This window comes from Dermacentor andersoni, chromosome 1 (assembly GCF_023375885.2).
Source record: "Dermacentor andersoni chromosome 1, qqDerAnde1_hic_scaffold, whole genome shotgun sequence".
NCBI classification, from domain to species: Eukaryota; Metazoa; Arthropoda; class Arachnida; order Ixodida; family Ixodidae; genus Dermacentor; species Dermacentor andersoni.
In genome coordinates, this window is record NC_092814.1 from 177111888 (window position 1) to 177134833 (window position 22946).

The 22946-nt window shown below is 48.1% G+C and overlaps 1 protein-coding gene across 1 annotated transcript in view; it reads left to right on the top strand.

The window, feature by feature from the left end:
* Nucleotides 1-242: 242 nt before the first annotated feature.
* Nucleotides 243-22946, top strand: part of LOC126547205 (cholesterol 7-desaturase nvd-like) — a 59200-nt gene continuing 36496 nt past the window's right edge. The window contains exons 1-5 of the mRNA XM_072288059.1: nt 243-416; nt 7152-7275; nt 8125-8313; nt 10367-10524; nt 10881-11055. Of these exons, the coding sequence (XP_072144160.1) occupies nt 243-416; nt 7152-7275; nt 8125-8313; nt 10367-10524; nt 10881-11055 (820 nt within the window). The remainder of the gene's footprint in view (nt 417-7151; nt 7276-8124; nt 8314-10366; nt 10525-10880; nt 11056-22946) is intronic.

Consider the following 22946-nt stretch of genomic DNA (forward strand, 5'->3'; position numbering starts at 1 on the left):
GCTACTCCAGTGCAGTCCGCTCCGGTGTCGGCATTGGTCGCAGTTATCGGCTCAGCGTTGGCGCCGGAAGACGGTGCCGACTGTTCCCTCAGCCTCTCAGACATGACGCACGCCGGTGGTTCCGCCTTTCCGAGCCACTGAACCACTCTGGCGCAACGATTGTTATCGACGGAGAAAAGGGCTGCTCCCACTGTCGCCGCTTCTCTCAGTCGGAACTCTTGGTGCGCTCCAAGCGATGTGCCATGGATGGCTCCGGGGCGTTCGGACGAAGCTTTGACCGCCTGCCCCAGAAGACGAGTGGAACCGCGATCTCCTTGGACGCTCATGCTTTCGCGACGGCTGCCACCGTTGCGCTCATAGCCGTCAGCGTTTGTTATTTTTGGCACAAGAAGAAGCTGGTCAGCGATTCCGAGAAGGTGCGTGACTTTGCCCCGCTAGCGATCGAGATGGCGTTTTTGTGCGCGTGGAGGCATGTTTGTACATGCACAGTCGAGTTTACAGCCATAGCAGTAAGGCTGTGGACTCGGGAACACTGAACGTCCGTGGAGCACATGCAGTCTCAATCACGTCCAGTGCTACCACAGGTCGTATAGGTATACAGCTCGAAGGTGAACGTGACCTTTGCCCATTACCACAAGTTTGCCTAAATATACGCGTCTTAGAGAGCCACGAGAAGGCAGTCAGAGCTGTAAGGTTACTCATAACTGAGACTTAGTCGAAATAGGCACGCATTATAAAGTGCAAGAAAAGCAGGACGCACGTAACTATGACTCCTGTAGTGTTTTTTTCTGCAGTGTCGTATTTTGGTTAATTCGCTTCGGAGATAGTATCGCCGTCAGGCGCGCCCTTATTGGCTTGTTCAGCAAAATCGGAAGACGTAGTGCTCAACCAGCCAATCAGCGCGCCTGATGGCCAAGGCGATAGTATCGCCGAAGTGGATCGTCGCAGAATACATCCCTATATCAGGACGGGTCAGGAATAGGGAGTGGTTTGCTACTGCCTGGCAGTGATACTGTCAGCCCCGTCACCCACACTAGTTAGTGGAGTTCGTGGAACTAAGTAAGCAGGGCCAGCCATGTCACCATTAATTTTTCGGGTGTTTGACCACGTCTCAGCAGGTTTGAGCACGATTCTGTGTCCGTACCTTAAGGCGAGAAAGTGTGCTTCAGAACCGGTCCGCAGTCAGTTCATCTGGCTGTGGACTGTGAGAAGCAGCGCTTCTGTTTTCTCCACTTTTGGGGAGCACGACTGCTAGCCATGCCTCACTACAATCTTACTTTGATAATTAGGACACTTTGATTCAGTGCTAATATGCTCCCTGTTGAAGGGGATCAGCTGTAGCCTAACAAAACCTACACGCGATTGGTGTGCCTACATGTGGAACCTTTCTTGGTGAGAGAAAAACAGGACAAGAAAAAGCGGTAGGATACAGCGCTGAAAAAAGTTACAGATACACTCAAGTCTCCTTACGTGCACCTAGTGCGAAACTAGTGTGACTCTTCCACGCGATACTTTTCACTTTGTCATGTGCTCAAATTGGACACAGTAAGGTTTAGGGGAGGGCCAAGTCAATTTTGGGAGTGGGTAGGTTGGTTTTGAACGCGGGTCAACTCAATTTGTGAATTGGGCAAAGTCAATTTTGGGAGTGGGCCAGGTTGGTTTTGAACGTAGAGCAACTAAATTGTCCAATTGGGCAAAGTCAATTTCGCAGTGCGAGTCGCAGCAGCAGGTCTAACGCCGGGAACGTGACATCAGCACTTGGTCACGTGGGTTTTGGTACAACAGGGTGTTAAATCTGGACGCAGGCCGGATTTCCCGCTTCATGGGACATATAATGCTTTCGCATTAAAAGGCAGTAGGTTGTTGGGCTGGTTTTCTATCACGAAAGAGTACCAACAAGCTTCAGTTCAGAGTATACGGTTACTTTTCTTGCCATGCATCGTAAGGCGAAGTTTGGCAGGCGCACGCACCATGCACGAAATAATTCCAGTGAAGTTTGCATGACAGCAGTTAGAAAGTTGGCCACTCGGAACGAGAGCATACTTTGCAAAGCGCCACTGCAGTTGTGTCCTTCTATGCTTGAGGGGTGCCTTTTGCGCTATTTTCCTAAGCATAATTATGCACGTTCCAAAGAGGCCGAATTAACAAAGTCGACATTAGCACATTATCACACAATTTTTGGCGAGAAACTCAATATTGAACTGAAGCTTGCGGAATTCTGTCGCTGTTCGGAATGAACGTTGGGCAAACTTCTCAAGGGAAAACGTTCACTTTAATCTCTGCTGTGCCGACTTTGTAGACTAAAACTAATACAACGGGCACCAACCGCAAACACATCAGCTTCGGTGAATGTGTATTTATGACCTTCACACGTCGTAAAAAAACAAAACAACGCAGTCAGGTTGCGGATCCGAACAACGCCTTCACGATAGAAATCAGAAGTGCCGCTGCACTTGCATTTGTTCTTTCGTCAATAATTCCATAAGAACACAAAAGTATTCGAGCTGTATTAATATCATTTCTGCGATATGGTAGAAGCCGAAGCAAGTTATTAAGCTCAGCCTCGAAAGCAGGCCCTCGTGCCACTGTCAAGCAGCTTTCTGTCAAACCGATAACCACATGCATTCTTAGAGAGCTCACGTCACAAAAGATTTGTTTTAATATACCAATGTATACCGTTGCGCGTAGACTCTCTTGAAATGTGGTTGATTACCGTATTTGCACGATTCTACCGCGCCACCGATTGTAACGCGCAGTTATATTACCACCCAAATATAAAAAAAAAAAACATAAATTGGTGACGATTCTACCCGCACATCAAGTAATGAAACCTGAGTCGACGCGTAGCGTGTAGAAACGATGTTATAGAACATCCAAAGCACACAGACACGCACGCAGGTGAATCCTAGCGGCCAGTCGCTATCATAGTGGGACGGCGCCTCTTTTTCGCTGTCTACCGACCATAGAAAGTCATTTTCAGTTCCATTTATTGCATTAGAAATGCCACCCTTCTTGAAGGCTCGCGCAACTACCGTCTCCAGCAGGCCATTCCACACACCGTGGAACTACGAGTACCTTGCGATGTCTCTGAGCGTCGCTTCCTTCACACGACCCGTGTGATGGCAGTGTGGCTAGCTACCTTGCATTGAGCTGTTTCTTTTTTTTACTGAGAAATGGTTTGATTTTTAATTTTGAGTAGAATTAGCTACGATTGTAACGCGCATGTAAATTTGAACGCATCTTTTATTTAAAACAAGTGAACCTTAGAATCGTGCAAATACCGCAGGGCACGTTTATTTCGAAGTGTAGATATAAGAGGCCTTTCATCGGTAGTTTGCGCCAATCGAGTACCCGCACACAACGTCTCAACAACACAATCAGTGCATGGCTGACAGCGCAAAAAGTGACTCTACTTCATAAAACACACATTGCCTCTGCGCATACTCTGATCTGTATGGTTCGAAAAGATTGGGAGAAGTTACACGCAAAAGTCTTCTCCCTATATGCCTTGGGAGACATTGTATTCCCAAGGAGGCTCTGGAAACTGGAGGTTAACATATACTCCTCCTGTTTCTTGGGGTTTGACTTGAAAGCTATTGTATAAATTTGTTCTTTCTTTTTCTGTTACAGTGTTGAGATTCGAATTTTTGTGGGGAGTAATGTGGTTCACTTCATCATCATCATCATAATCATAATCATCATCAGCCTGGTTACACCCACTGCAAGGCAAATGCCTCTCCCATACTTCTCCAACTACCCCGGTCATGTACTAATTGTGGCCATGTCGTCCCTGCAAACTTCTTAATCTCATCCGCCCACCTAACTTTCTGCCGCCCCCTGATACGCTTCCCTTCCCTTGGAATCCAGTCCGTAACCCTTAATGACCATTGGTCATCTTCCCTCCTCATTACATGTCCTGCTCCTGCCCATTTCTTTTTCTTGATTTCAACTAAGATGTCATTAACTCGCGTTTGTTCCCTAACCCAATCTCCTCTTTTCTTATCCCTTAACGTAACACCAATTATTCTTCTTTCCATAACTCGTTACGTCGTCCTCAATTTAAGTAGAACCCTTTTCGTAAGCCTCCAGGTTTCTACCCCGTACGTGGGTACAGGTAAGACACAGCTGCTATACACTTCTCTCTTCAGGGATAATGGGAACCTGCTGTTCATGATCTGAGAATGCCTGCCAAACGCACCCAAGGGCATTCTTATTCTTCTCATTATTTCAGTCGCATGATCCGAATCTGCAGTCACTACCTGTCCTAAGTGGATGTATTCCCTTGCCACTTCCGGTGCCTCCCTACCTATCGTAAACTGCTGTTTCCTTCCGAGACTGTTAAACATTACTTTAGTTTTCTGCAAATTAATTTTTCGACCCACCTTTCTGCTTTGCCTATCTAGGTCAGTGAGCATGCAATGCAATTGGTCCCCTGAGTTCATAAGCAAGGCAATATCATCAGCGAATCGCAAGTTACTAAGGTATTCTCCATTAACTCTTATCCCCACTTCTTCCCAATCCAGGTCTCTGAATACCTCCTGTAAACACGCTGTGAATAGCATTGGAGAGGTCGTATCTCCCTGCCTGACGCCCTTCTTTATTGAGATTTTGTTGCATTCTTTATGGAGGACTGCGGTGGCTGTGGAGCCGCTATAGATATCTTTCAGTATTTTTACATACGGCTCGTCTACACCCTGATTCCGTAATGCCTCCATAACTACTGAGGTTTCGACTGAATCAAACGCTTTCTCGTAATCAATCAAAGCTATATATAAGGGTTGGTTATATTCCGCACATTTCTCTATCACCTGAGTGATAGTGTGAATATGGTCTATTGTTGAGTAGCCTTTACGGAATCCTGCCTGGTCTTTCGGTTGACGGATGTCTAAGGTGTTCCTGATTCTATTTGCAATTACCTTAGTAAATACTTTGTAGGCAACAGACAGTAAGCTGATCGGTCCATAATTTTTCAAGTCTTTGGCGTTCCCTTTCTTATGGATTATGATTATGTTAGCGTTCTTCCAAGATTCCGTTACGCTTGAAGTCATGAGGCATTGCGTATACCGTGTGGCCAGTTTTTCTAGAACAATCTGCCCATCTTCCTTCAACAAATCTGCTGTTACCTGATCCTCCCCAGCTGCCTTCCCCCTTTGCATGGCTCCCAAGGCTTTCCTTACTTCTTCCGGCGTTACTTGTGGCATTTGGAATTCCTCTAGACTATTTTCTCTTCCATTATCGTCGTGGGTGCCACTGGTACTGTATAAATCTCTATAGAACTCGTCGGCCACTTGAACAATCTCATTCATATTAGTAATTATATTGCCGGCTTTGTCTCTTAACGCATATATATGATTCTTGCCTATTCCTAGTTCTTTCTTCACTGCTTTTAGGTTTCCTCCGTTCTTGAGAGCATGCTCAATTCTATCCATATTATACTTCCTTATGTCAGCTGTCTTATGCTTGTTGATTAAGTCGGAAAGTTCTGCCAGTTCTAGTCTAGCTGTAAGGTTAGAGGCTTTCATACACCGGCGTTTCTTGATCAGATCTTTCGTCTCCTGCGATAGCTTACTGGCATCCTGTTTAACGGAGTTACCACTGACTTCTATTGCACATTCCTTAATGATGCAACAGTGGTTCACTTAGTTTTCTCTTAATGTGCAGAAATGCCATTCACATTAGCCTGCATTTGTAGTTGATTTGTACTTATTCTCTTTCGTCTTTCTTACCGATCCTGTCTTTCCTAGCTCTGTGAGTTAGGTTAGCTCAAGCTTTTTGGCATAATTCGAATAAAGAAAACAGCGGAGAATCACTGCAATGCTTACATGACCTAAAACCAAGTTCTAAAACACCCAAAACCAAGGACATCATGATCATTATCGTCTTGGTTGTCATTAACCTCGTCCTCATCGGCCTGCTTTACTATTCTCGTTTCTTGTTATTGGCGTTTTCTTTTGAGTATTTCTTTGCCCTCCTTTGAATAACTATTTGACTTGCGTTTCATCGCGCATTTCTATTCTTGGTCAATCTCACTTTGTGGGCACCTGACACAGCAGAGAATCATCATCATCATCATCAGCATGTCCACTGCAGTACAAAAGCTCCTCTTCAGCGGACTCCTGTTGCACTGTCATGCATAAGTAGACTACATCCTGATGGTGTCCACTGATGTTGTGTCATTTCACACCATCTAATTCTCTGTGCTCCTCGACCACATTATCCTTTCCCTAACACCCATTATGTTACTCTTAGAGTCCACTGGTTATTTGCACAAGCGACTCCCATTAAATGCTCGACTACACTTCTTTTTCGTAACCTGAAATGGAACATCCGCTACACCTGTTTTCTCTCTCGTTGCGCGGTCCTTAGTTTGTTCTCCAGGTTCTTTCTTATCCTCGATTATAGTAGTGTACATTTACGAAGGTTCGAAAAGGTCACTATGGTTAGTGGTGTGGAAAGTATGAAGGAGAAGCCGGCACACAATAATTTTCTGAGCGTACAGATCTCCACAAAGTCCTAAGGCTAAGAAGTTCCAGTTTACTATTTGCTTCGTTCCTAACGTTGGTCAAAGGCGCTGAATCTATCCCCAAACTGCCCATCGAGGTCCCTTTTAGTCATTCGACCAAGTCCGGATTCGCTTGGACGTAAGCGGGTAGCATTAGAGAAAAAAAGTATTGCCTATTTTGTAATTCAACCCTCCAAGCACAAATTTCGACGCCAGTATACCCGCAGGTCACTGTGCGCATTACTACGTGGTTGACCACCGCCGCGGATATAATTTGCTTACAACGCCTATCGCTACCATCAGTCGCCGGTGCCCGGACGCGACCAAATGGGGTAACGCTGTTATTAGAGCAAATTTTTGCTTATACGTGTCCCGTTGTTCTTTGAGAGATACAAACTTCTGCTTGGCGAAGGCGACTTTTCCTTCGCTCGATACAGGTTTAGAGCGCCTAGACTTTCACAGGAGCCTCATCTATTCAGATCAGTTCAGGATATTACACTTAAATGATGGCTCGAGAACTTATCTCACGTGGTCTAGCAGCAACTGTGCTTATGTGCGCAATTGCGCACGATTTTTTTTTCACAATGTTTGTGAAAATGAAGTGATAGTGACAAGGCATCTGCAATCAACGTGATTGTTGTCTTTTCAGCCTATGCGTACACGTACAGCGCGAGCCTTCAAAAACTGCCCACCCGTTTTCCCAAATGGATGGATCCCAGTTCTTGAGTCTGCACAACTTCAGACAGGGGAAGTGAAGGCTCTCAACGTCATCGGTGAGTTGTTCTTACTCTGCGCATACTTGGAAGTTGCGATAAAAATTATGAATGCCCTGTAACACGTCAGAGGGCTGAGCGCGTATTAGGGCAGACCCAGACTCGGTCATGTGAAGGGGAAGATAGCTATGCCGCTTTAAAGAGAGGCCTATAAATCTTCCAGGCGGGTCTACAAAATCCGCCTAGGCTCCAGCTGAAGTTTTGGTATTACGTAAGGTGAAATCTTAGTCCGACTGGGTGGTTTTATATAGAACATATAGGCAGACCTACGTGACACTAAAAAACTAGAAAAGAAAGAGTCGAATGCACGAAACTTCGCTATCGCAACCATTGTTTCTTACTGGCTGATTGCTTTCTGAAAATGAATGTGCGCTCTCGCTAAATCTCTGAGGCCCGCTCTTACAAACAATCTTAGTGTATGAAATACTCTGCGCATCGCTTTGCTAGTGAAGGTAGCCAGTCAATGAAACAGTTTACGAAACGAAAACCTTCGTGAGTGCGGCTATGGCTATCGGCTATCGAAAATGTATAAACTCGAGATTGTGTGTTCGATCTCCTCCATGGAGTTCACATTTAGATGAGGGAGAAATGCAAAAACGTTTCTGTACTTAGATTTAGGTGAACATTAAAGGAGCGGAGGTGGTCAGAAGTAATCCGTGGCACCGTGATACAGATTTCCCCCCTACAGCATGCTTCATAATCAGATCTCTGTTGAGGTAATACCCAAGAATTTATTTAAATAATTAAATAGCAAATGATTCACTTTGTACATATTTACAAACTTTCTTAGTCTGGAAAGTTCTGCTATGCATCAATTTTCGGCTCCAACTGTGCGTTTTTTCCTTGAAGGCCTAGAGCTGGTAGCATTCCGCACCGAAGACGGCGTTGCGCATGTTCTGGACGCTTACTGCCCCCACCTGGGTGCCCACCTGGGGGTGATGGGCCGCGTGGTGGGAGACTGCATAGAGTGCCCGTTCCACGGGTGGAGGTTCCAAGGAGACACCGGCGCTTGCACACACGTCCCATACGCTGTGAAAGGTAAGGCGTGTGTGTTTAAAAAAAATTATACTACAAGAGTTATAAAACATCATACACATAAAGTCTAACTTGCTGCGATAGCTACCGCTGTCGTAGCTTTTTGCTGCTGTCATCTGGGGTCGTATTGTTCATGAGTCATGTTCGGCAACTGCTTTCTCTAGGGGCCTCACGGCATGAGCGATGCCTTAATTTATCATGCAAAAAAGAGGGGAGGCGTGCGGACAGGACACAAGAGTAGAGAAGTGGACAACACGTGTTGTCCAATTGTCTATTTTTGTGTCCTGTCTGCACGCCTCACCTATTTTTTTCATAATGAATCCTTGCCAACTAGCTCAGTTTTCTGTCGCTCTAAGTCTTAATTTAGTAAAGCGACGACCATCTACCACCATCAATGTACTGATCGACTGTACCATGCGACGTGAAAATAAACGTTACATCTAGAATAAATGACATTGTATGGAAGACTGTTTCGGTTGATTGATTAGGTTTAACATCCCAAAGTAACACTGAGACTATTAGAAGCGTCATAATGAAAAGCTCCGAAGTAGTTTAGATCAGGTGGAGTCCTTGGACGTGCATTCAAACCTCGGTGCATGGAGCTACTTGCCTTCCGTCTCCATGGGTATGCGGTAGCCGCGGTCGAGAATTTAACACATGACCTCGTCCTCAGTAGCAGAAGGGCATAGCAACTGTAATACTTAAGCCGGCAACAAACATTTTTGGTACCGCCCACTACTGCAATAAAGAAAACGATGTGAGCCTACATGAAAAGGGATATATCCGAATATAGCAGACTTGGAGTATGTCCCCAGTATACTGCGTTTCTGCGTGTGAGGCCAGGTGAGAGTAGGCAGAACGTAGTAATTTACTATTGTCTCCAAGTAGAATGCCGTCACGTATGTACAGCTATGTAAACCACAGGTTCAGCCTCGCCTCGATCGCAAGGCCAAAACAGCTTTTAGCTATACTTTCACCACCACTGACCTAGAAGCGACGTGAAGCTGATGTCATGGCAGAGAGAACCAACACTTTGGCGACCGCCACCTGCCATCTACGTCCTACCGCTGCAGCAATTGGAAGCTGGAAGACTGATATGCCAACCACTGAACTGTCGCATACTACGCTCTCTTAGCCATTCGGACGGGTTTTATAGCGTGCACGATACAGACTAATAGTGACGATGCTCGTACATAAATTTTATGAATCAACGGTAGACAATACGCTCACACAGGACAGCTCCAATAGTGTGAAACCTGTAAAATGGAAGTTGTTGATGTGATGTGCAAGATGATGTGATGTGATGGAAGACGAAGTGACTGCGAGCCAGAATGCTATTCTTCTAGCATTTTCGGATGCAGCAAGCTGCCGGGAGCGTGCTGGTATGAAGTTTCAAGGTGCGAAACGATTTTTCGCTACTTTACCAAGCAATTCCGCCCGAGCAACGCCGACGACGCGTTAAGGCGCTGCGCATGCCTGGAGGCCAGCCTAGGCGAGCTACCGCCCGCCAGGCCTAACAATACCCAAGCCCTACGCATCAATTTTTCGCCAAGCATGGAGGTCCAGGTCGAAGGAGAGGAGTTGTCTCCCGAAGAATTCGGTGGAGATGCCGGCTGGTGCATGATCAGCTCCAAAACCCGGTCCGGTCCCAGCGCATCGCGGGATAGATCTAAGAACGAAGCCTACTCCCGCACCAGCGATGGAGACGGTCGACAACCGCCGCGAGGCTCGCGGAACGTAAAACAACGAGTACTCAAAGCCAGCAGAATGCCGGCCCTCCCGAGGAACGACATCAAGATCGTCGTTAGACCCAAGAGCGGCCTCAACACCGCAACGATCGGCGCTGTCAGGATTGCGTCAGCCATATACCGGGCTGCAGGAGTGTCTGATCAAGACGCCAGCGAAGATACCGTCTGCCCCAACACCCATCAAAACATTGTCGTTATCAGCACACCCAGTAGCACCAACGCAGAAAAATACAGGAAGCTCGAGGTAATCGGGTTCGGCGACCGCCAATACGAGGTTAACGCGTATGAAACGGCACCCGATCATACAGCCAAGGGGGTCATCCGAGGCATACCTCTCGAGGAAGGCTCCAGGACCATTAACTCTAAGATCGTCAACGACAGGAACCCGACAGCCCTAGCAGCCAAGCGTCTTAGCAACACTACGACAGTCATCATCGCCTCTGAATACCTAAAAGTGCCCACTCTCGTCAGGTACGGAGGCACTCTGCTTCGCTGTTCGCTGTATAGGAAGCAGGTCGACATTTGTCACCAATGCGGTAGACTGGGGCACCGTATGGATGTCTGCCCAAATCCCCAGGACAAGATCTGCAGGGGCTGCGGTGCCAAGAACCCAGACCCCAATCACCAGTGCACCCCGAACTGCCGCCTGTGCGGAGGGGAACACTCTACGGCAGACAAATCCTGCCGAGCAAAGTTCAAGACCCCGTATATAGTCAAGAAACGAAGATGGGAAAAGAAAAGTGCCGAAGCGGAAGCAGAACTCGAGGCGGTCAAGGAATCCGGAGGAGAGCAAGCCCCCGCCCTGCAAAAGCCAGGATCCAGATCCAGAGGCCGGGCCAGGTCCAGATCGACATCGGCTACCGGTACCGCTCGATCCCGCCAGCACAACCGGTCGAGGAGCAGAGCTCGCGGTCGCACCTCGGGACCGGGCCGAGCCAGGTCCAGATCCAGTCGACGCCGCCAAGGCACTCAGGAGGTCCAGGCCCTCCCCGAAAAGGTGAGCTGGACAGACGTGGTCAAGGGTGCGCCAAGGCGCGGGGTCTACGGAGTAACTACCTCAAAACCGCAAGTCACAAATAACATAGACAATGAGATTACTGCAGAAATAAAACGTGAGAACGCCCCATGCTTTGGAGCCTAGTACAACAGCTAACCCAAGAGGTACGCGAATTGAGAAAGGTCGCGCCTCCCACGCAACCTCCTAGACGCACCCCCGTCAGCACTCCTGCTCCCAGCAACAATGACGAGGAACAGGACAAAGCAACGCCACCGGCGAAAAAGCGAGCCGTGCAAAGCCAAGACACCAGCCGCGCGGAACAGGCGAGATCGGAAATTAAAGCCATGCTTACCGAACTACAAAAAGCAATCGGCAATCTCTCTTCCGCCATATCCGGCCTCACAACCAGGGTGGTCAAGCCCGAAGAATGTGCGATGTGGGCACCGTCCCTGTCGAAATCAACACAGCCGAACACGGGAACTCATAATATAAATCCCGTAATCTCAGACGTTCCCATGGTGGCACCACCTCCCGCGCACCGCTCCAGTTTCTGAACAGCTCCTTATTTAAAACTACAGGATGGCCAGACACGATAAAAATCTATTGGTCTGGCAGTTCCACTGCCAGACCAATAGATCTAGATGAAGATGAAGTCTAGTCGGGAAAAGAATAGATGAAGTCTAGCCGGGGAAAAACCGGTCCTACAACAGTACGTAAGAAACATCCAACCCAAACCCGATGTGATAATGCTACAAGAAACCGTGGGCACGTCGGCCAACATCCCGGGCTACCGCGCCCTCGTCCCTAAATTCCAAAACGATAGGGGCATCGCCACACTAATCAGAAAGGGCCTAGTACCCATATAACATGAAATTAAAGGCCCGCAAGCCAAGCATATAATGATAGAGATTATTCCTAACAGAACGCAAAAGAATAGCATCTTTATACTGAACATATATAGTAACCCATGCAAAAAACTGCAGCGTTTTCTCACCCACCTCTAATAATTTTCTATCATACGTGGTACCGCAAGGCAGTTTACTGGGTCGGACACTGATTAAAGCTGTTATGTCAAAGCTGCCATCAAAACTTCCCGTTTTATCGCACATCTATAATACGCAGACATTTGCATATGGGCATCCTCTTTCCACCTGTTTCTTCTGTAAAAACAATTACCGTCTGGAAATGGTACCGTGGGCAAGTTTCTGTGAGCCACAGGTATGAATTGATATCCTGGAAAGTGTTTTTTTATTTCCTGTTCGTTGGCCAACGATTAAAATTTTTTGACTTTTTTAAAGAAGGTGAATGACCCTTGATAGTGTGGGTCATTACTAGCATTTTGACGTTGTCATTGAAGTGTCTCTCTTCTGAAAAAAACAACAACAAGCATGATGTAACTGAAAGTGAACAAGCTCATTCATATTATACGCTGCTGGAGTGGGCCTTGATGAGGCTCCCCACAAGATGTTTTTAAAGCACAGACAAGACTCGCTTGGCAGTTCATGGCCTATGGTTTTCCGGTGCTAAACTACTTATTACCTACTAAAAAAAAACACGAAATAAGTTAAGTAGTTCGTAGCTTGAGAGTTGGCTTACGACTGCCAGACATGCCATCTAGAACCTTCGTGATGGCGAATTCAAATTTGAACCTCCAGTAGCTGCCCCTTCCTCAATAGGGCATGGAGACGTTTTTATCGTGTTTACGTTCGAATTCTTTCGGCACTTTTCGCGGTGACTCGGTGGCTATGGTGTGGTGCTGCTGAACGCGAGCACGTGAGTTCGACTCCTGGCCACGGCTGCCGCATTCCAGCGGGGCGGAACGCAAACACGCTGTTGTACTGTGCTTTGGGTGCAGAATAAGTAAACCCAGGCGATCAAAATTAATACGGAGCCCTCCACTGTGACGTCTCGCATTACTAATTGCGCAGTGTTGGGACGTAAGGCCTCACACTTTAATTTCTAAAATATTTTCTTTGGATGTGGTGACATATTCAAGACACGACAGCTTCTCCATGTCAGGCCATGTTTAGTGAAGGGTCAATTCACATCGTCCATCTTGACTTCTTCGGACACTGCGCATAAATGCGGATATTCTCTCACTGAAAAAAAAAAAAAGTGTTTACACCATTTTTCGCTCAATCGGTAACTCCTTCACCTACATGATTATCACAATGAAAGCATAAATTATTTGTGTTAACAGATTAAGAGCTATGTATTTATTATTCGGTCATTCGGAATACATCAATTCTGTCATCTTTCACATGGGCTGTCTTCCATGGAAGTAGAGCTACATGGAACATTTCTGGCCGTGACTTCATTCAAGCACTGGTGAAACCTCCTGTGCGGGATATTCTAACAACCTCGAACGCGCATCTTCAATGCTTATGGTGCTGTTGCTCGTGTGACCCTAACGCAATAACAACTTATCAGATTTCACAGAAAATAGCTAAATGCAGCCGTATTATCCGGACACCAAACGAACCTGCAAAGGACATGGAAATGTGGGTGCTGCATGTAACATTGAAGCCGATGAACTGATTAGTGAACCACATATTTTCGCTATTATTGCGCTAACTGAATTCACGAGGGATGATGATAAAGTAGGGGCAAGATCACATTTCAATAAGTCAAGCTTCTCGACTTGATGGAAATTCTACACACAGTCTTTTGTATACAATTGAACTCCATCTGCAGTTCCTGTTATCTGCTGGCGCTGGCCGTGACATAGGTTCAGATCCATCGTCTCAGGTTGAAAGGAGTGCATACAAGCAGATTTTGATCGCGTATACATAATTTATCTATGCCTTGTTGCACGTGTGGCCATTCATGAAACAAAGAGAAACACGTCCTCATAAGCCCTTCTATGTCTGAGCAGCAGAGGGGCACTTTGAGGTCAGCGACGGATAACCTCGATGCGCATTCTTTCACGCTAGAAAAGTTTCTTGGTTCATGCAAGTAACACCTGATTGTAGAAACCGGCTCTTTAAAAGTTAATAAAAGTGATACATTGTACCTAATCAGCCAGCGTTTTTTTAAATTTTCTTTCAGTATTTATTTATTTATATATTTATTTACATGTACTCCTGTCTGAATGCAAGACATAGCAGGAGTAAGTACAGATAGTGAATACAGTTGTAATAAAGGATACCAACAAAGTGCTGATGAAATGCTTCAACTTGTAACATGGTTAGGTAAAAGATTAGCAAAGCTATCAAATGGTATGTTGCGCAATGAATCATCTAATTCGTTCCGTAATTCAACAGTTAAAGGAAAAAAGTTATAACAGTCCAGGTAGGATCTAAAGGCCACAATATTTAGCAGGTGCGTGTGCCTAGTTGGTCGGACAGAAGGGTTTCAAAGCTTGATGGGTACTGAAATGACAAATGTCGAGTGCGGTATTTCTTATAGCAAGGAAACGCGTTTATAAGTCCACCGGTGCAGTGATGAAGAAAGTGATAAGCGGGCAGCTTGCACTGTCCGTGAAGAATCGCCATCATAACTCTGGTATTTGAATCTAACCGCTTTTTTTCACTATTTCAAGTTTATCAATCTCCCGCAAAAAATGGGGTGACCACTGTTAGATACGGACCCTTTTCCTGGCGTCCTTCGAGTTCACCAGACCACATCGAATCGCCGTCGCACCCATTTAAAGTGCGCAGAAGCGCGTCTAACACGTTCCCGGACCTGTCAGAAAAGTTGGCGACCCCAACCCGAGGTGTCGCACGTCGAGCTATTGTCCCCCTGCTTCACCCTTCCTACAGTGGAGCCTTGGAGCAACCCCCCTCCGCCGATTGTGACGGCGCTTGCAAGCCATGAGGCAACGCCGGTCGCAAGTCACCCGTCCTTCAGTGAAGCCCTTGGAGCAACCCTCATCCGCCGATTGTGACGGCACTTGCACGGGCACCTACCATTGGAGTAAAATGACGACACCTGATTGGGCTCGACGATTGGCCAAAAAAATGACATGACCCCGAGACACCGAAGGGGTTAAAAGCGAGAGACAGGGAGTATAGAGAAGCATTGCTTCATTCATTCTTCTCTTTCGGGCTTCTTGCCACGGGCCGCAGCGTCCGATTTGCTGCCGGCCATCGATGACTTTATGAATGTTAATTACTTCGTGTTTTTACTCTAAATAATGTAAATAAACCTCCAGTTTTCATCTCAAACTCCTCCTCAACGTCGGCCAACTACCGCACTCAACGGCAAGATCCAATAACTGGTGGACAGCGGAGGGATTGTCCTCCAGATACAATAACTGGTGGCAGCGATAAGGATGAACCTTCGTCCAAGGAAGTCCTAAGGAACTGGGAACAGCGAAAAAGAAAGAGCCTTCAACCAAGAGAGTCCTTAGGAACCCGGAACAGCGAATAAGAAAGAGCCTTCGTCCAAAGAAGTCCGGAGGAACTGGGAACAGCGAAGACGAAAGAGCCTTCGACCCAGGGAGTCCTGAGGGACTGGGAACAGCGAAGAAGAAAGAGCCTTCGGCCCAGGGAGTCCTGAGGAAGCGGGAACAGCGGACCGATGAACCAGATGGCATGGTGCTGCATCCATAAGTGAGCGCGTGGTTTTTTATTTCATTTTGATTCGCCAGACATCAAATGTTGCCTCTTTATTTTGATCGTTCTAGGAATCGGGAATTTGTTGCATATTGTGTGTTTGCACAAACTATTCAAGGAAAACAGTTCTAACCACCAGTCGGGACAGCTGCCACGGATCTTAGAAGGTTGGCGAAGTCAGACTTGTGCGACGAGTTGGTAGTTGAGGCGGACGAACAGATGAAAAAGCCAGCTATCATAAAGGCGATTCAAGATAGTGGCAATGATGACGAAAGCATTAAGATTGCTTGGGAGGTGATACAAGAAACACGGGAGCGTGAGCGTGAGCATCAAGAGCATGAGCGTGAGCGGCAAGAACGTGAGCATGAGTGTGAGCGTCAAGAACGTGAGAGTGAGCGTGAGCATGAGCGAGGACGGAAAAAGCACAAGAAAGAGATGGCAGCATTGGACAAACAGATACAAGATTTGCGGCAGTTAAACGCACAAAGAGGACGGCTGTATGAAAATTCTGTAAGTAATACAGAGCAAAAAAATGAAGTATCTAGCGGATTTTCGCCAAGAGACGACAAGAAGAATAGTACCTGTGATATTAGCGGCACATACATAGATGAACGGAAAAGCCTAGCTGCTAACGATGCCTTAGTGGCAACAGAGGCCGTTAAAGGTCGTAGTGAGAGCGACGAGGTGCTGTGCCAACAGAATACTGTAGAGACAGCTAGGCCAGCTGTGAATGAATTGGCACAGTCACCGCGCGTGTGCGTCGCTTGTAATGTTAACGAGGTTGTTAACGAAGCACAGAGTACTGCTGACCCGACAGACGCGAGCACCCATGTCGAGTCTGATCTGCGTGCCGAAGGGAAGTGCCAGCTGGACGATGTAGTTGAGGGCAGTACGCAGGATTGCGAGCTGCGTAGCTCAAGGGAAGATAACTGCATGGTTCAGGGATCGATGCGTCACTTTAATTTCGGCTGCAGAGTCGAAACTCGGCAGAACAACGTGCGTAGTGTACTGTGTTCTACTTTAGTCTTTAGATTTCTCCTGTGGCTCTTCCTTTGCTCTTTCCTCCCCTCCTTCCTATCTTCCATTTCTGTATTGCTTTCACCTCCCTTCAGAAGAGTAGGCAGGCGTTGTGCCCCTTCCGGTGGCAGTTGCCAGCCTGCTCCTCGCTTTCCCGTTCCTGTTAACTGTGTATAAGTGTTCAAAATAAATAATAATAATAATAATAATAATAATAATAATAATAATAATAATAATAATAATAATAATAATAATAATAATAATAATGTAATGAAGAAGAAGAGCACAAGAACAAGGCCAGCCGGATCGCCAGTGCTTGGCACGAGTGTGAGCCGTTCGGGCAACCAGCTGTACCTGCTCTGCGTCACCTGCCTCGTCGGTTACGAAGAGACGTTACCCTCGGAACTGTTCAGTGCACCCATTACCATTGGTGGAAGGTGCGGGGTACTCAAGAACATCTACACCCTGGAACTCCGGTCTCGGACTCTGCCTCCCATCATGCCTGACTCTCCCCAGCCGACGTCGCCGCCACCCCCGTTGCCTGCTCTGGCGCTGTCCCGCAACGCCATCCAGCGGTTTTCAGCGGTACGGATGAACAGGACGTCAATGACTGGTTGGCTACGTACGAACGGGTGAGCTTGCACAATCGATGGGATGATACCGCCAAGTTAAATGCCGTCATATTCTACCTTGCGGGAGTGGCTCACCTGTGGTTTAAAAATCACGAAGCCGACTTTCAGTCCTGGTCCGCTTTCAAGACCAGTTTCGCTGCAGTTTTCGGTCGCTCTGCCGTCCACAAGTTGCACGCCGAGCAGCGGTTACGAGAGCGAGCGCAACAACCCGGTGAAACATTCACCTGTTATATTGAAGAGGTTCTAGACCTATGCAAACGTGTGGATGCGTCTATGCCCGAAAATGACAAATTGAAGCACATTTTGATGGGCATCGCCGATGACATTTTCCAAATGTTGATCGCCAAGCGCCCGCGCACCGTAGCAGAGCTCATAAACTTGTGCCAAAGCTACGACGAGTTGAGGAAGCAGCGCGAGTTGACTAGGCGCCCCTCAGTGGCTGACGAGGCCCTCTCTTCCATGACAGCCTGCTCTGATCGCTCCTCCTTGCTCACACAAATCCAAGCTTTCGTGCGGGAGGAAGTTGCACGTCAGCTTTCTCTGCTACCCTTCGCTGAGCTACAGCAGCCGCTGCCGCAACAGCCTCCTACACAGGTCGCTCCTACGCTCTGGCGGGTTATTGAAAACCAAGTTGCTGAGGCTCTACCAATGCAGCATCAGCAGTACCCTGCCGCCGCGCCACTTACGCATCCGTCGCCGCGCAGCTCCCTCGTCAACCACTCGTTGCGCTACATCCTCGGCCGCCACCACCCGTTCATAGTCCCGTTCATCGACCTGCTCCTGCCTTTACTAATCCTTGGCGCACGCAAGACAACAGGCCCATATGTTATGCCTGCGGTATTCCCGGCCATGTTGCACGACTCTGCCGCCGCCGCATGCTGCACTCTGATGAGTTTGTGCAGTCGCCTCCCTACGCCAACGTGCAACCTCTCCACGACACTTATTTTATTCCACAGTCGAACAGGCCACCAGCCACCTTTCATTACCGATGACCTTACTTCCGAGCCGCGCTCCCAGCTTCTTCACCTGCTTGCCCAGTTCCGCTCTTCTTTTGATGTCGCTCAGCCTACTCTGGGTCGCTCGTCAACCGTCAGCCACCACATCGACACTGGCTCCAACGCGCCATTGCGGCAGCGCCCGTACCGCGTATCCACCAAGGAGCGTCAGGTGATCAGTGAGCACGTGGACGACATGCTTCAGCGCGGCGTCATTCGACCTTCCAGTAGCCCGTGGGCATCACCGGTGGTTCTCGTCACAAAAAAAGATGGTTCCATTCGGTTCCAAGATAACGCGCAAAGACGTCTACCCTCTACCGCGCATTGACGACACTCTGGACAGCTTGCAAGGCGCTAAATTCTTCTCTTCGTTGGATTTGTGCTCGGGCTACTGGCAGGTCCCGATGTCAGCAGTTGATCGCCCTAAAACTGCATTCATTACGCCAGATGGTTTATACGAATTTAATGTGATGCCATTTGGCCTATGCAATGCACCTGCTACCTTTGAACGAATGATGGACAATATCTTGCGCGGCCTAAAATGGAGCACGTGTTTGTGCTATCTCGATGACATCGTTGTGTTCGCCCCTGATTTCAGCACGCATCTTCTTCGCCTTAGGCAAGTGTTGACGTCCTTGACCAACGCAGGCCTGCAACTGAACCTGAAAAAGTGCCAGTTCGCCGCGCGCAAGCTCATGATTCTAGGTCACGTCGTATCACAAGACGGCATTTGCCCCGACCCATCAAAACTTCGCGCCGTGGCACAATTTCCGAAACCTAAGACACTCAAAGAACTCCGCGCCTTCATCGGCCTCTGTTGTTACTTCAGACGCTTGTTCGCAATTTTGCATCGATAATATCACCTCTGACACAACTCTTAAGTGGCGCCAATGACCTATCCTCCTGGTCTCCTGCATGCGACACCGCGTTCGTGACCTTACGCCGTCTCCTGACGTCTCCGCCTATACTGCGACACTACGACCCCACCGCCCCAACTGAAGTGCATACCAATGCCAGTGGTATTGGCCTTGGCGCTGTCCTTGCGCAGCGCAAGTCTGGCTACTCTGAGTACGTCGTTGCTTACGCCAGTCGTGCGCTGACCAAAGCGGAACGCAATTACAGCGTCACAGAAAAAGAATGCCTGGCCATCGTTTGGGCCCTCGGGAAGTTTCGCCCCTATTTATAGGGCAGGCCTTTCAATGTGGTTACTGACCATCACGCCCTTTGTTGGTTATCCTCTTTAAAAGATCCGTCTGGACGCCTTGCCCGCTGGGCTCTGCGCATTCAAGAATACGACATACACGTCGTATACCGCTCAGGTCGCAAGCACACTGACGCTGACGCTCAGTCCCGCTCTCCGCTGCCAGCCGACACGGCCTCCCTCTCCACCATTACGGCGGTATCCTCGGTCGACATCGACACCTTCGCATCAGAACAGCGCAAGGATCCGTGGGTGGCCTCTCTTTTGGATCTCCTTTCTGGCTCGCCTGCATCTCCCATCTCCCGCTCCCTGCGTCGCCAGGCTGTCCATTTTGCTGTCCGGGATAACCTCTTGTATCGACGCAACTACCAGCCCGATGGTCGCAAGTGGCTCCTGGTTATCCCTAGGACTTTGCGTTGCGACATGTGCGCGTCTTTCCATACTGACCCACAATGTGCACACGCAGGCGTTTTGAAGACGTATGAGCGCCTGCGGCAACGGTACTACTGGCGAATAATGTTTACTTTTGTCCAAAAGCTTGTCCGCTCGAGCCCGCAATGCCAACGCCGCAAATCTCCGCCTCATCCGGCCCACGGTTTATTACAGCCGCTTCCGTGCCCTGCTCATGCCTTCGACCGTGTGGGAATTGACCTGTACGGGCCGCTACCACTAACACCCGCTGGAAAACGATGGATTATCGTCGCAGTTGATCACCTTACACGCTATGCCGAAACCGCTGCTATACCTGCAGCCACCGCCAGTGACGTTGCATCCTTTCTGCTCCATCGTTGCATTCTTCGTCATGGCCCACCTCGGGAGCTGCTGAGTGATAGAGGCCGTGTGTTTCTGTCGCAGGTGGTTGAAGCTCTGCTTGCTCAATGCCGCATTGTTCACCGGACCACCACGGCGTACCACCCTCAAACTAACGGACTTACAGAGCGTTTCAATCGCACCCTTGGTGATATGCTCGCCATGTACGTTTCATCGGAGCATACAAACTGGGACATCATCCTCCCATTTGTCACGTACGCATATAATACGGCTACACAAAGTACCACAGGATTTTCTCCGTACTTTCTTCTCTACGGTCGCGATCCTTCCCATACCATCGATACGGTTTTGCCTTATGCACCAGACGCGTCAGAATGTGCTCCCGTTTCAGCCGTCGCCCGATACGCCGAGGAATGCCGTCAATTAGCCCGAAAGTTCACCTCCGCTGACCAACAACGACAAAAAGCCAATCGTGATGGCGACGCTAGGAATCCGAACTTCGCTCCCGGCACCCTTGTCTTGTTGTCCGTGCCTTCTACCACGCCTGGACTTTCGACAAAACTTCTCTCGCAGTATGATGGACCATACCGCATCGTCGAATGCATCTCTCCGGTCAACTATGTCATAGAGCCGCTTACATCGACATCCGACAAGCGCCGCCGTGGACGGGATGTGGTTCACGTGCGCCGCCTGAAACAATTCTATGACTCGCTCGTCTCCACGTCGTAAGTCGCCAGGATGGCTCCGCTTTTGCACCGGGGGTAATTGTAATAAGAAGAGCACAAGAACAAGGCCAGCAAGATCGTCTCTTCCGTGCCTGCTGTGCAACCAGTGGGCCAGCCGGATCGCCAGTGCTTGGCACGAGTGTGAGCCGTTCTGGCAACCAGCTGTTCCTGCTCTGCGTCACCTGCCTCCTCGGTTACGAAGAGACGTTACCCTCGGAACTGTTCAGTGCACCCATTACAATAATAATAATAATAATAATAATAATAATAATAATAATAATAATAATAATAATAATAATAATAATAATGTCCGCCAGTCGAGGCAAACAGAGAGTTGATTTAAAAGAAAATTACTCAGACTGTGCGGGTAGGAGAGCGATCCGGGCCGACGATATGTGTACCAGCCAGCTTGGGGTGCGAGAAGGCGGCATGAAAGGGAGTTCGAGGAAAAAGAGCCGTAGAAAGAAGCGCCGTAAGGATCGGAATGCGGTGAATAATGTAGCGCAGCCAAAGGCGGCGGCAGACGCAAAAAGCCAGGGCGCGAGGAAAACAAAGGCGCGGGCGTCGTGGACGACGTGTGCGCATCAAACACGTTCGAGCCACCTGTCAAAAAGAGACCGAGAAGCATGTAGAGCGCGGATCATGACAAAGGGCGAGGGGCAATTATGTTCCTCGTCGTTCCGTCGTTCTTTCCGAAATGCAGCATGTAGTGCGAAGGAGCGCAAGGTGGCAAGACGAGACGAAGTGGTAGGAAGTCGCGACGCGGTCAGTCGAATTCATGATGAAAGCCTGGCGCCAGGACGCAAATTGGCAAGAGTCTATAATGTCTTGAAGGAGCTGATAGTATGTCGGTCCTTTTGTTGTTTCTGGGTAGCCACAAGAGCTTCCGAACCGCGACCACCTCGAGTACGGCTAAAAAGTATGAATTAGTCAGTCGTAAACGTTATGAACGGGAGATGAAAACAACTTCCGTAGAAGTCAAACGTTTTCTTTTGTTTTATTTTTGAGCATTTGAAAATTTTCGCGATTTAAGACTAAAGTTTCTTTTAATATGTAAGGTAGGAGCTTTGTTTATGTTTTCGTTTGATAAGCTCCGAGATTCAAGCGATGCGTTCAATGTAAACGTTTAGTTTCGCGAGGTGTTAATGAGTAGATTGGCTTTTTTTGTGTGAGTAAACTGAAGCGCCAAGGTTATCGGTAAGAGGCCTATGGCAACGCGCGTGTGCATTAGTTAACCTTCTTGTAGAAGTGTTTTCGAAGTTTCTAAGGTTAAGCGCGTAGGTTTTCTTTAAGTGCATAATTTGCACTGAGAAGCGTTCTTATTTATATTAGCGCGTGTCCTGTGCGGACGGAAGGATGCAGAATGTTTATGACTGGGTCGCTCGTGTGTGTTGAGAACGGCCGCGTTCTGACTTCTCTAGCAAGCGTGCGAGGAACTAGTTATTAGAAGACGCATTATTTTAAGGGTTCTGCGGAGTGCGTATGTTACGCAACATTAGTTGTTCGTTTAAGGCACGTGTCCTGTATGGACTAGAGGAAGAAAGAAACGTGAGTAAGCGGGATGAAACGTTTGCGTACGACGCAAGTACATGTTCTGAATAGGGACCACAAAGCTAGCGCGATTGTGATTTCGTAACTGTGGAGTTGACCAGAGTGTTCAGTGGCACCATTACGTGCGATAAGTACGCCACTGCGATAGGGTAAGAACAGGTTGTTCGTGAAGTTAGGCCGCTTAAGTTATGTTCGGTTGTTGTCCTTAATTGTTTCACTTTCTCCCGTTTCTTTTGCAACCACAATTTCACTCTGGCCTTGTCGGCATTCGGGGAGATATGGAAAGCAGTTTAGAAAGGTGGTTGGAACTACTTTATCAAAATTGGGGAAAGAAAACATCAGGGTTCATTTTGACCTAGTAAAAGCCTGGCGAATCAGGGGTGGAGAGCCTGCGCTTACAATACCACACAACGGAGGCATATTCAAGAACCTGGCTCACCAGA